At 50.2% G+C, this 14319-nt stretch overlaps 1 protein-coding gene across 1 annotated transcript in view; it reads left to right on the top strand.

The window, feature by feature from the left end:
* The window catches only part of RNF17 (ring finger protein 17), a 733334-nt gene that overhangs the window by 607265 nt on the left and 111750 nt on the right, over window positions 1-14319 (top strand). The window contains exons 30-31 of the mRNA XM_075331310.1: window positions 6670-6750; window positions 9125-9250. Of these exons, the coding sequence (XP_075187425.1) occupies window positions 6670-6750; window positions 9125-9250 (207 nt within the window). The remainder of the gene's footprint in view (window positions 1-6669; window positions 6751-9124; window positions 9251-14319) is intronic.

Below are 14319 nucleotides of genomic sequence, written 5' to 3'. Positions count from 1 at the left end.
AGATCTATTACAGATCTTGGCGGATCTTCTTATCCTGGTGCTCTGATAATGGTTTTTCTCCCTGGCCGTTTGCCTTACCCACTTTTCTTTCATTCCTTCAATCCGGAATGGACAAGGGTTTGTCACTCGGCTCTCTCAAGGGACAAGTATCGGCGCTCTCCGTATTTTTTCAAAAGCGCCTGGCCAGGCTTCCGCAGGTCCGCACGTTCCTGCAGGGAGTTTGCCACATAGTCCCACCATACAAGCGTCCGCTGGAACCCTGGGACCTTAACAGGGTGTTAACGGCTCTTCAGAAACCACCTTTCGAGCCGCTGCGGGATGTTTCTTTATCACGTCTTTCGCAGAAGGTGGCATTTCTAGTGGCAGTTACATCACTCCGAAGAGTGTCGGAGCTTGCAGCGCTGTCATGCAAAGCCCCCTTCCTGGTTTTTCACCAGGATAAGGTGGTTCTGCCTCCTGTCCCGGAATTTCTCCCTAAGGTGGTATCCCCTTTTCATCTCAATCAGGATATCTCCTTACCTTCATTTTGCCCTAATCCAATTCACAAATATGAAAAGGATTTGCACTCATTAGATCTAGTGAGGGCACTCCGGTTCTACGTGTCTCGCACGGCACCCCTGTGCCGTTCAGATGCGCTCTTTGTCCTTGTCGCTGGCCAGCGTAAGGGTTCGCAGGCTTCCAAGTCAACCTTGGCTCGGTGGATCAAGGAACCGATTCTTGAAGCCTACCGTTCTTCTGGGCTTCCGATTCCTTCAGGGCTGAAAGCCCATTCTACCAGAGCCGTGGGTGCGTCCTGGGCATTGCGGCACCGGGCTACGGCTCAGCAGGTGTGTCAGGCAGCTACCTGGTCTAGTCTGCACACTTTCACGAAACACTATCAGGTGCATACCTATGCTTCGGCAGACGCCAGTCTAGGTAGGCGAGTCCTTCAGGCGGCGGTTGCCCACCTGTAAGAAAGGTCCGTTTTCGGCTCTTTTTATCGAGATATTCTTTTACCCACCCAGGGACTGCTTTTGGACGTCCCAATTGTCTGGGTTTCCCAATGGAGCGACAAAGAAGAAGGGAATTTTGTTTACTTACCGTAAATTCCTTTTCTTCTAGCTCCTATTGGGAGACCCAGCACCCGCCCCTGTTCCCTTCGGGCTGGTTGTTCTTTTGTGTACACATGTTGTTCATCTTGAATTGTTCTTTTGGTTCATGGTTTTCAGTTCTCCGAACATCCTTCGGATTGAATTTACCTTAGACCAATTTATAAGTTTCCTCCTTCCTGCTTTTGCACCAAAACTGAGGAGCCCGTGATGCACGGGAGGGTGTAGAGGCAGAGGGGAGGGGTTACACTTTTTAAAGTGTAATACTTTGTGTGGCCTCCGGAGGCAGAAGCTATACACCCAATTGTCTGGGTCTCCCAATAGGAGCTAGAAGAAAAGGAATTTACGGTAAGTAAACAAAATTCCCTTCTTTTTGCGTTTTCTTACCAACCCAGTGACTGTTATATTTACTGTGATAGGATTTTATGATGCTGTTGAGGAACTTAAAACGGGACCTCACTGTGCTAATAGGTGTTTGTGTAACATTCTTTACAATCATGATGTCGATACAGTTGGTGATATGCATCATTATAGGATATCCCACGCCATCTCTGCCTGCCTTAACACTATAGCTTGTTTGTTTAAACATAATAAGAATATCTGTGTATGTAAATAATCAAAATATAGATGTAGTAGCATAATTATACCCACGACCCTTAGATTGAGTCTCATGCTCTACCCAAGCTATAGCTTAGGCCACCTCCAAAATATGATTGCCTACATTAATACTTCCCTCTGTACCAGTCTGTCTATTGTAACTTGTATATGTATTCTGTATGTAACCCCCTTCTCATGTACAGCACCATGGAATCAATGGTGCTCTATAAATAAATAATAATAATACTATGTGACAGGCACTGTGCAGGGATCATCATTATTTCTTTGTCGCTCCATTGGGAGACCCAGACAATTGGGTGTATAGCTTCTGCCTCCGGAGGCCACACAAAGTATTACACTTTAAAAAGTGTAACCCCTCCCCTCTGCCTATACACCCTCCCGTGGATCACGGGCTCCTCAGTTTTATGCTTTGTGTGGAAGGAGGCACACATCCACTCATGCATTCTCAACTTAGTTATGTCGGTTGGAAGAAAAGAGGGGCCCCCGGCATGTTCCCTTCTCATCCCACTACGTCGGCGGTGTTGTTAAGGTTGAAGTACCCATTGCGGGTACAGAGGCTGGAGCCACATGCTGTCTCCTTCACCATCCCTTAAGCGGCTCTGGGAGAAGTGGGATCCTAAGCGGTCATCCATTTACTGGGACCGTGCTCCATCCGCAGCCCCTGTGGGAACCTGCCGGACCGGAGCCTCTTCAACCTCAGGGACCGGGCCCTGCAACTGAAAGGTACTCTGTGTCCCCATAGGGGACTGTGCATGGAGCGCACCTTCTTCCCGGAAGCCGCGGCGGCTGCTGAATTCAGGAGGCCGGTGGACTTCCGCGCCGACCGTGCCTGCTTGTCGGGCGCGGTCTCAAATTTAGTCCCCGGCTTCATCGCGGCCTAGTCGCAAAAATCCCGCCCCCGGGCCTGCCTGTCAGGGGTAAGGGCGGGATTACCGACCTGACGTCGGATGTGAGGGCTGGAGCATCCTGCATGTTTCCTCCCCCCTCACTGATCACTGTGGGGACCCCAGATTCCCGCACTTTGCTGGCGCCGCTCACGGCTCCACTCCTCCCCTGAGAGCTCCGGCAGCCATTTTTTGGCATTCTGCCCGTGGAGGATTCTCAGTGAACAGCTCTGCAGCTTCGGGGGATCCAAGGCAGGGAATCTGGAGGACACACTCCGCTCGTTAGCGGTCGGTAAGCCACACCGGTCACCCGATGCTGGTCCCCCTAGGGTGCCGGATTAGATACGTATATATCTATATCTATCTGTTCGGTGGGCTGTATACCCCTTTCCCATATACCCTCAGTGATCACTCTTCTAGGAGACAACAGCATGTCGTCCACAAGGAGCAAAGCTGCTAAGGCACAGGGTTTTTTTGCGGCCTGTACCTCTTGTGGGGCTATGTTACCTGCGGGTTCCACCTACCCTCACTGTGAGCAATGCTCGACCCCTGATTCGCTTGCTCAGCCGGAGCCTCGGACACTGGTGGGCCCCTCGGCTCATATAGACCCCCCTGCTCCCCCTGACCAGGCTGCAGGGACAGAGTTCGCCTCTTTTGCTGAGAAACTCTCTGAGTCACTTTCTCAATCCATTACACATTCTATGGACAAATGGTCTTCTAAGCTGCTAGAGGCTTTGCAGTCCAGACCGGACCCTTCACAGGCCCCGGCCCCTGTTGGCTCGTCGCCTCCAGGCCCCTCTCGGTCCGCGCCACAGCGCGCTCATAGGTTGGCCCCTCGGTCTCAGGCGGAAGTTTCCTGCCCGGACCGTAGTCCTAGACCGGCTAAGCGGCCTCGCTGGGACTCTTCCCCGACTTCCTCTCGCTGCTCGGGATCCCAGCTTGAGGACTCTCTGGAGGACGAGGCGGACGTCGCAGCTCAGGGCTCTGACCCTGATGTCGCCCTTAACCTTGATACACCTGAGGGGGACGCCTTAGTAAATGATCTTATCTCGTCCATCAACCAGGTGTTAGATCTCTCTCCCCCGCCTCCTCCTGTAGAGGAGTCGGCGTCTCAGCAGGAGAAACACGAGTTTCTGTTCCCCAAACGTACTCGCAATACGTTTTTTGATCACTCTAACTTCAGGGACGCTGTCCAGAAGCCCAGAGCGGTCCCGGACAAGCGCTTTACTAAGCGCCTCACTGACACGCGTTACCCCTTCCCATCTGAAGTCGTTAAGGGTTGGGCTCACTGTCCCAAGGTGGATCCTCCAGTCTCAAGATTGGCGGCTAGATCCGTGGTGTCGGTTGCAGATGGCTCATCGCTAATAGATGCCACTGACAGACAGATTGAGCTCCTGGTGAAGTCCATCTATGAGGCCACGGGCGCGTCTTTTGCCCCGGCCTTTGCAGCCGTGTGGGCACTCCAAGCTATCTCGGCTTGTCTGACTGAGATTAATGCTGTCACACGTAATTCTGCTCCGCAAGTTGCGTCTTTGACCTCTCAGGCGTCAGCCTTTTCATCCTACGCCATGAACGCCGTCCTGGACTCTGCTAGCCGTACAGCTGTAGCATCCGCTAACTCTGTGGCAGTCCGCAGGGCCATGTGGCTGCGCGAATGGAAGGCAGATTCGGCTTCCAAGAGGTTCTTAACCGGTTTGCCGTTTTCTGGCGACCGTTTGTTTGGCGAACGATTGGATGAGATTATTAAGGAATCCAAAGGAAAGGATTCCTCCTTACCCCAGGCCAAACCTAAGAGACCTCAACAGAGAAAGGTTCAATCGAGATTTCGGTCCTTTCGTCCCTCCGCCAAGTCCCAATCCTCTTCGTCCAACAGGCCGGAGAAAGGCCAGAGGAACTCCTATGCGTGGCGATCCAAGTCTCGCCCACAAAAGGCCGCAGGAGGCACTGCCTCCAAGACGGCTTCCTCATGACTCTCGGCCTCCCCTGACCGCAAAAACCGCTCCCCACCCTGACAGGCTCGCGTCCGTGGTGACCACAGCCCAGGTTGGGGGTAGAAAGGATTTTGTTTTGGGGAGCGGTTTTTCTCCACCACAGGGCTCAGGGAACCTGGACTCCGATAGTCATCCCTTCAGATCAATATTCTGGAGATAAGGGCAGTGTATCTAGCCCTATTGGCTTTTCATCGGTGGCTGGAGGGCAGGCAGATCCGTATCCAGTCGGACAACGCCACTGCCGTCGCATACATCAACCACCAAGGCGGCACTCGCAGTCGTCAAGCCTTCCAGGAAGTCCGACGGATTCTGCAGTGGGTGGAAGCCACAGCTTCCACCATCTCCGCAGTTCACATCCCGAGCATAGAAAACTGGAAAGCAGATTTTCTCAGTCCTCAGGACATGGACGCGGGGGAATGGTCTCTGCACCCAGACGTGTTTCGAGAGATCTGTCGCCGCTGGGGAACGCCGGACGTCGATCTCATGGCGTCACGGCACGACAACAAAGTCCCGGCATTCATGGCACGGTCTCAGGATCACAGAGCTCTGGCGGCGGACGCGTTAGTTCAGGATTGGTCGCAGTTTCGACTGCCTTATGTGTTTCCTCCTCTGGCGATGCTGCCCAGAGTGTTACGCAAGATCAGGTCCGACTGCCGTCGCGCCATTCTCGTCGCTCCAGACTGGCCGAGGCGGTCGTGGTACCCGGATCTGTGGCATCTCACGGTGGGTCAACCGTGGGCACTTCCAGACATGCCCAGACTTGCTGTCACAAGGCCCGTTTTTCCATGGGCATTGCGGCACCGGGCTACGGCTCAGCAGGTGTGTCAGGCAGCTACGTGGTCTAGTCTGCACACTTTCACGAAACACTATCAAGTGCATACCTATGCTTCGGCAGACGCCAGTCTAGGTAGGCGAGTCCTTCAGGCGGCGGTTGCCCACCTGTAAGAGGGAGCCGTTTTTTCGGCTCTTTTTATTGAGGTATTCTTTTACCCACCCAGGGACTGCTCTTGGACGTCCCAATTGTCTGGGTCTCCCAATGGAGCGACAAAGAAGGGAATTTTGTTTACTTACCGTAAATTCCTTTTCTTCTAGCTCCTTTTGGGAGACCCAGCACCCGCCCCTGTACCCTTCTGGCTGGTTGTTTTTTTGTGTACACATGTTGTTCATGTTGAATTGTTCTTTTGGTTCATGGTTTGCAGTTCTCCGAACATCCTTCGGATTGCATTTACCCTAGACCAATTTATACGTTTTCTCCTTCCTGCTTTTGCACCAAAACTGAGGAGCCCGTGATCCACGGGAGGGTGTATAGGCAGAGGGGAAGGGTTACACTTTTTAAAGTGTAATACTTTGTGTGGCCTCCGGAGGCAGAAGCTATACACCCAATTGTCTGGGTCTCCCAATAGGAGCTAGAAGAAAAGGAATTTACGGTAAGTAAACAAAATTCCCTTCTTTTTTATATAAAATATTGTCCACCTTCCTGTAGAGAATTTGTGGTACATGCAATACTTTTATATTATACACTCAGTTATATTGACTGTGACCTGCAGAGGAGAACATAAAACACTGCTGACAGATTCCCTTTATCAGCAGGGAATTATCACTATAGAACTAGGTTTCTCATACTTACTGATACAACCTTACTCCCACCACTGATTAACAGCTTTCTGTCTATATACATGGTGCACAGAAAGCTGACAATCAGTAGTGTGGGCAGGGTTATACCATGCTCTGCCATATTCTATCACATCTACTGTACCCAGTAAATTAAGGGACACATAACTGGAATAAGGGAATCTGCACCAGATCATGCTGCTGTCAGATTGAAAAGCAACAATATGCAGACAGATTTTTTTATTTTTTCTTTGGAAGCCACGTGATTCCATAAAGTAAACGTTGAATTTCCATAAGGTCATACCAGCTGCACTATTTGTAGTGAAGGACTAGTGACGAGACGAATGTATAAATGTATAGTTCCACTTCCAGTATTGATACTTTCAGTGATATACTAAGAAATCTAATGTATTAGAATATTCTGTTTTTGGGTTGTTTTTTTTTTTATTGTAATATGCCTGTACTTTTGTTTATTAGGTTGGAGACCATTGGCAAGTGGATGCAATCCAGTTTCTTAAAGAACTTCTGAAGGAGAGATTAGTCACTGTCCACACTGTGGTATCTTTTTTTTAATTTTTTTTTTAAAGCGAAAAATTATCACCTTTTTGTCACTGCTTGTAGCAATGATACAGATAATGTCTTCTACAATTGAAACTAGAAGTTTACATACACTAAAAAGACACATCTGCAGGTTTTCCTCACTATTTGACATGAAATCCAAATAAACCTTTCCTTTTTTAGGTCAATTAGGAACCAAAATTATTTATATTTGCCAAATGCCAGAATAATGAGAGAGAATGTTTTAAGGCATTTTTATTAATTTCTGTCAAAAGTTTACATACATTTCTTGAGTATTTGCTACCATTACCCTTCAAGGGAACCTGTCAGGTGCAATATGCACCCAGGACCACGAGCAGTTCTGGGTACATATTTCTAATCCCTGCCTAACCGTCCCTGTATCTAGTAGCATAGATAGAGATCTTTTAAAAAAAAAAAAAAAAAAGTATTTCTAAAGATCCTTTTATATGAAATGCTAATGAGCGCAGGGAAAAGTCACAAGGGAGTTAGCTCCTCCGCTTATTCCTCCCTCTTAACAGGTTAGTACGCCCACAGAGGCATGCTAACATGCTATTCAATGCCTTTTGTCATCAGCGGTGATCATGCGTACCTGTCAGTTGTTACTGCTTCAATACACTCAGCTAAGGCCGCTTTCACACTACTTTTTTTAACATGCGTCCTCAACGTTTTTTTAATTCAAAAACAGATCCAGTGCAGATGCGTTTTTATTTCAATGCATTTGCAATGGACTCGCGTCAACATGCGTTCACCTGCGTTTGTGTGCGTTATAGTAAGGATCCAGCGACTTGCAGTTTATTAACATTTTTCAAAAACGCTACTTGTAGCGTTTTTGAGCTGCGTCCAAATAATGCAAATTGCTGGATCCTGACTATACTGCACGCAAACGCATGTGAACGCTGGCATGCTGATAGGATTCTACTTGCTCTACTGAGCATGCCCAGAAACCAGCCTCACGTGATCAGTCTCTCCCCCTCCCTCTCTCCCTCTCTCCCCCTCCCTCTCTCCCTCTCTGTCTCTCTCTCCCTACCTCTCTCCCCTTCCCTCTCCCTCTCCTCTCTCTCTCTCGCCTGAGAGCTGCGAACACGTGTAACCAAGGTAAATATCGGGTAACCAAGCAAAGCGCTTCTCTTAGTTACCCGATGTTTACGTTGGTTACGTGAGCAGGCAGCCCGTCTCCTAGCAGCTGCGGATGCTCATAACCAAGGTAAATATCGGGTATCCAAGTAAGTTACCCAATGTTTACCTTGGTTACGAGCCTCCGCAGATGTCAGAAGCCAGCTCCCAGTCTATCACGTTCAGTTCCACTGACTCCCGATGACATGACTCCAATGCCCGCCCATAAACTTAAAGTGACAGGATCCTGCAAAATAACACATGCGTTTGCATGCGTTTTTTTGCTGTAAAAGCAGGATCCGCTTTTACAGCAAAAAAACGTTCATGATGCATGTTAAAAAAAACGTAGTGTGAAAGCAGCCTTAGGGTCAGTGAGCATGTCCAGTATGCCCCTCAGTTCCGATCATATGCACTAGACCTCTCTGAAGCCTGAACACATACTCGGCTTCATAGTGTGCATGACCGGAACTGCGGGGCATTCTGGTCATGCTCACTGACCCTACGCCCAGTGTTCTGAAGCAGTGACAACTGACACAGGTACGCATGGTCACCGCTGATGACAATAGGCATTAAATAGCATGCTAGCACCCCTCTGTGGGCGTACTAGCCTGTTAAGAGGGTGGAATGAGCGCAGGAACTAACGCCCTTGTGACTAGTCCCTGCACTCATTAGCATATCATATAAAGGATCTTTAGAAATACTTTTTTTTTTTTTTTTAAAGATCTCTTTATCTATTCTACTGTATACAGGGATGGTTAGGCAGGGATTGGCAATATGTACTGCTTGTGGTTGCATTGTGCAGGTTCACTTTAAACTGTATGAGTTGGGTCAAACTTTTTGGATCTCCTTTCAGAAGCTTCTCACAATAGTTGGTAGGAATTTGGGCCCATTCCTTCTGACAGAACTGGTGTAACTGAGCCATGTTTGTAGGTCGCCTTGCTCGCACCCGCATTTTCAGCTTTGCCCATAAATTTTCAATAGGATTGAAAATTTTGCAGCATGGTCTATACCCATGGTTCTTTTATTCCTATGACTTTCCAGAATTACTTTAATTCTTGTTCTTGTGTCTGATGCTTTGATCTGGAATTGTGGCTTTAATTGTGAGTGCCTAAACTAAGATTTTCTGAGTAGTATATAATAATTTGCTTTTAGTTTTAAATTTATCCTAGTTCAATAGCAATTTGTCATCTCAAAGATTAATACTAACATATTTTTGTACATAACCTTTTGTCATCCACAGGAGCCTCCTAAATATCCTCACGGTATTGCATCTGTTCGTATATATTGTGGAAATACTCCAGTCTCTGATATTTTAAAGATATATAACTATGGTATTCCCAAAGGTTGTGAGAGAAACCACAAAATAGTAAGTGTTTTGAGTCTGTTACTGTTCTATTTCCAACCAAATTATTAAAGAAAAATGTTCAAATTGTCCCTCCAGTGAGGAAGGGCACAAACTCTAGCGCCACCTACTGGAAGTAGCAATCCTAAAACTCAAAAATGGCTTTTTAAACAAGCCTTTTCATAGGACTTTGGGATTCTGATCTGGCATTAAATCCTATTTGCAGACCTGGTGTTTCGGGGTGATTGCTCCTCGTCAGTGCAAAGTGTGGGTATCTGATCTGGCTTATGAGAAGACGCCCAGAGGGGCATTGCAGCTATAAGTCCCCTCACTGGCAGCCAGACTGCTTTGTTAGGTCTCCATAAGGAGAATAGTCTTCCCTGTGGTCCCCACATAGCTTCTCATAAGCCACATCAGATACCCACACTTTGCACTGACGAGGGGCATTCACCCCGAAACACAGTGTCTGCAAATGGGGATTCTGATCTGGCATTAAATCCTAAGGGGCCATTTGCACACTACGACATCGCAAGCCAATGCTGCAATGCCGAGCGTGATAGTCGCTGCCCCCGTCGCAGCTGCGATATCATGGTGATAGCTGCCGTAGCGAATATTATCGCTACGGCAGCTTCAGATGCACTCACCTGCCCTGCGACGTCGCTCTGGCCGACGACCCGCCTCCTTCTTAAGGGGGCGGGTTGTGTGGCATCATAGCGACGTCACACTGCAGGCGGCCAATAGGAGCGGAGGGGCGGAGATGAATGGGACGTAAACATATCGCCCACCTCCTTCCTTCTGCATAGCCGGCCAGGACGCAGGTAAGGCGATGTTCCTCGCTCCTGCGGCTTCATACACAGCGATGTGTGCTGCCGCAGGAACGAGGAACAACATCGGTCTTTCCCAAATCATGGAAATGACCGACGCTACACCAATGATACGATTACGACGCTTTTGCGCTCGTTAATAGTATCAAAAATGCTTTACATACTACGATGTCGAGAGCGACGCCAGAAGTGCGTCACTCTCGATTTGACCCCACCTACATCGCACCTGCGATGTCGTAGTGTGCAAAGGGCCCCTTAGTCTTATGAAAAGTCTTGCTTTAAAAAGGCACTTTAGACTTTTAGGATTGCTACTTCCAATAGGTGGTGCTAGAGTTTGTCTCCTTCCTCACTGGAGGGGCAATTTGAATAATTCCCAGAGGGGCATTGCAGCCATAAGTCCCCTCACTGGCAGCCAGACTGGTTTGTCAGGCCTCCATAAGGAGAATAGTCTTCCCTAAAGAAAAATGGAAAGTTGTTTTAAATAGTTATATTTAATATTTACATTTCTGGTGCAGTGTGAAATATGGTAATTGTGCATTTCAAACTTTTATACACATCTGTCCATAGATTTCACAATCTATATATAATTGCCTTATTCTGTCTGTCTGTCTGTCTGTCTTGCTCCAAAATTGTGTCCTTACGGTGACACAAAGCGGATTGGCCGCTGGCCTCGCCATGGCCCTGCCCCCCGCACGGATTGGTCGCTCGCCCTGGCTCCCCCCCCACACGGATTGGCCGGCCGCTCGCACAGGCTCCGCCCCCCACACGGATTGGCCTCTCGCCCCGGCACCCTGCACGTATTGGCAACTCGGCCACGCCCCGCCCCCCTCACGCAATGCACGCTCACTCTGGCCCCGCCCCCCGCACTCATCCCCCGAACTGACACGGAGACACGACGCCCAGGTGAGTACTGTACCCCCGGGAGCCCACACCAGCATACGCCGCCAACCCAGCCGACACATACCCTCGCATTGCTGGAGTTTGCCGCCGTATGCTGGTGTGGGCTCCCGTGCAAGTGGGGGACGGGATGCGCTGGTAACCATGGTAGCATAGTTATCAGCGCATCAAGGTCCTGCAGCGGCGGGAAATCCACACGCACACACATAACAACAGACACACACACACACATCAGATCACACTCACTCTCACACACACATTAGATCGCATCCACACACTCACAGCATCCGGAGATATCGCTTGCTTCTCGGCTGCGATACTGTGCTGTGAGCTTCCAGGACCTGCCGGAGGATCACATGGCCAGAAGCATGTGGTATCTCCGGATGTTGTGAGTGTGAGCGCGTATGTGCAATATCGTCTGTGTGTGTGTGTGTGTATGCGATCGGATGTGTGTGAGTGTATGCGATCGGGTGTGTGTGAGTGTATGCGATTGGGTGTGTGGGAGTGTATACGATCGGGTGTGTGTGAGTGTATGCGATCGGGTGTGTGTGAGTATGCGATCGGGTGGGTGTGAGTGTATGCGATCGGGTGGGTGTGTGTGTGAGTGTATGCGATCGGATCTGTGAGTGTCGGCAGAGGAGCACGGCGTGCTGGAGGAGGCTGGGAGGAGAGAGGCTGATCCTGGGGAAGGCTGGGAGGGGGAGGCTGATGCTGGGGGAGGCTGATGTTGGGGGAGGGTGTAGGCTGATGCTGGGGGAGGCTGCAAGGAGAGAGGCTGATGCTGGGGGAGGCTGATGCTGGGGGAGGCTGATGCTGGGGGAGGCTGATGCTGGGGGAGGCTGGGAGGAGGGAGGCTTGAAGCAGAGAGGCTGATGCTGGGGGAGGCTGATGCTGAGGGAGGCTGGGAGGTGGAGGCTGATGCTGGGGAAGGCTGGGAAGAGGGAGGCTGGGAGGAGAGAGGCTGATCCTGGGGAAGGCTGGGAGGAGAGAGGCTGATGCTGGGGGAGGCTGGAAGGAGAGAGGCTGATGCTGCGGTAGGCTGATGCTGGGGGAGGCTGGGAGGAGAGAGGCTGATGCTGGGGGAGGCTGGGAGGGGGGAGGCTGAGAAGAGAAGCTGATGCTGGGGGAGGCTGAGGCTGGGAGGAGAGAGGCTGATGCTGGGGACAGAGAGGCTGATGCTGGGAGGAGAGAGGCTGATGCTGGGAGGAGAGAGGCTGATGCTGGGAGGAGAGAGGCTGATGCTGCGGGTAGAGAGGCTGGTGCAGAATGGGGGATGGAGCACGATGGAGGGTGCGCAGCATGGGGGGATGGAGCACGTTTGGGAGTGCGCAGCATGGCGGATGGAGCACGTTTGGGACTGCGCAGCATGGCGGATGGAGCATGTTTGGGAGTGCGCAGCATGGCGGATGGAGCATGTTTGGGAGTGCGCAGCATGGCGGATGGAGCACGTTTGGGAGTGCGCAGCATGGCGGATGGAGCACGTTTGGGAGTGCGCAGCATGGCGGATGGAGCACGTTTGGGAGTGCGCAGCATGGCGGATGGAGCACGTTTGGGAGTGCGCAGCATGGCGGATGGAGCATGTTTGGGAGTGCGCAGCATGGCGGATGGAGCACGATCGGGGGTGCGCAGCTTGGGGGATGGAGCACGATGGGAGGTGCACACCTCCCCCCAACACACACACACACAACACACGACACACACACTGGGAACCACAAACACCGCCGTACACAGACACCCACACACACAGACAACGCTGCACACACACAACACCCAACACATAAACACCGCGGCATACATAAATATACGCACATACCGCACAACACACACATTGCACAAAATATACCTCCCCCAAAACACACCACACCCACACAAACCGCGCAACACACACACACACAACGCTACAGACACACAGCGCTCCACAAACAACGCAACACACAAACACCGCTCTCACCCCCCGCCACACCTAGACAACACCCAGAACATGTACAGCGCCCTACACAAACACTTGGTAACTACACACAACAACATCTATGTATATATATATATATATATATATATATATATATATATGTATATGTATATATATAACAAAAATCATACATTAACTACACAATACGTAAATTCTAGAATACCCGATGCGTAGAATCGGGCCACCTTCTAGTACAAATCATATATACCGTGTTTTTCCAAAAATAAGACACTGTCTTATATTTTTTTTGCCCCCCCCCCAAAAGCACTAGGGCTTATTTTTGGAGGAGGTCTTATTCTTGGAGAAACACGGTTGGGGGTAAGTTTACCCCCCAAAAAAGCAGACCCCCCACTTCCCAGGAGACTCATACTCACCAGACCAGGACGTCTGCGTGGTTCCAAGGTCATCCTGTGATCTCCGTTCGTTGCTGCACGCCGTCCTACCCTGCTGCTAGCTGACACGCTGACACACACAGCAGATCACAGGCACACACAGCAGATCACACACACAGCAGATCACACACACAGCAGATCACACACACACAGCAGATCACACACACACAGCAGATCACACACACACAGCAGATCACACACACACAGCAGATCACACACACACAGCAGATCACACACACACAGCAGATCACACACACACAGCAGATCACACACACACACACACACACACACACAGACACACACACACACACACACACACAGCAGATCGCAGATATACACAGCAGATCGCAGGCACACACATTCGATCATAGACACACACATCTGATCATAGGCACACATCTGATCATAGGCACACACAGCCAATGACAGACACACACAGCCGATCACGGACACACACAGCCGAACACAGACACACACATCACATCCAGCACTTACGGCAGCAGGGAATGAAGCAAGTCACGTGTCCGGCCGCAGGTCCTGTTCGTCGCGCTGTACTGCAATGCCTCTCAGGATTCTCCCGGCGAGAAGAGATCGGTGTCGCTGGATGAGGTGAGTGTGTGTGCGATCCGATGTTTGTGTGTGTGTGATTTGATGTTTGCGTGTGATCCGATGTTTGTGTGTGCAATCTAACTGTGTGTGCGATCCTGTGTGTGTGTGTGTGTGTGTGTGTGTGTGTGTGTGTGTGTGTGTGTGTGGATGTGTGTGATCACTGCAGGTCCTGCCGCTCAGTGTCAGGTGAGTGTAATTGCCGGGTGCCGCTGTGTATAATGAAGTGTCCTGTAACTTTTTTAGCTGCACGGACACTTCATTATTGATCCGCGACTAGGGCTTATTTTCGGGGGAGGGCTTATATTTAAAGGGGTTATCCGGCTTCTTTTGACTTTTTTTTTTATTACCCTATTGGGCTACATTGGGGCAGGTAAGTAGATAGAGAGCACTTACCTGCCCTGC

The sequence above is a fragment of the Anomaloglossus baeobatrachus genome, assembly GCF_048569485.1.
Source record: "Anomaloglossus baeobatrachus isolate aAnoBae1 chromosome 2 unlocalized genomic scaffold, aAnoBae1.hap1 SUPER_2_unloc_1, whole genome shotgun sequence".
Taxonomy (NCBI): Eukaryota; Metazoa; Chordata; class Amphibia; order Anura; family Aromobatidae; genus Anomaloglossus; species Anomaloglossus baeobatrachus.
The sequence above is the reverse complement of the archived record's forward strand: the minus strand, read 5'-3'. Positions and strand labels throughout refer to the sequence as shown.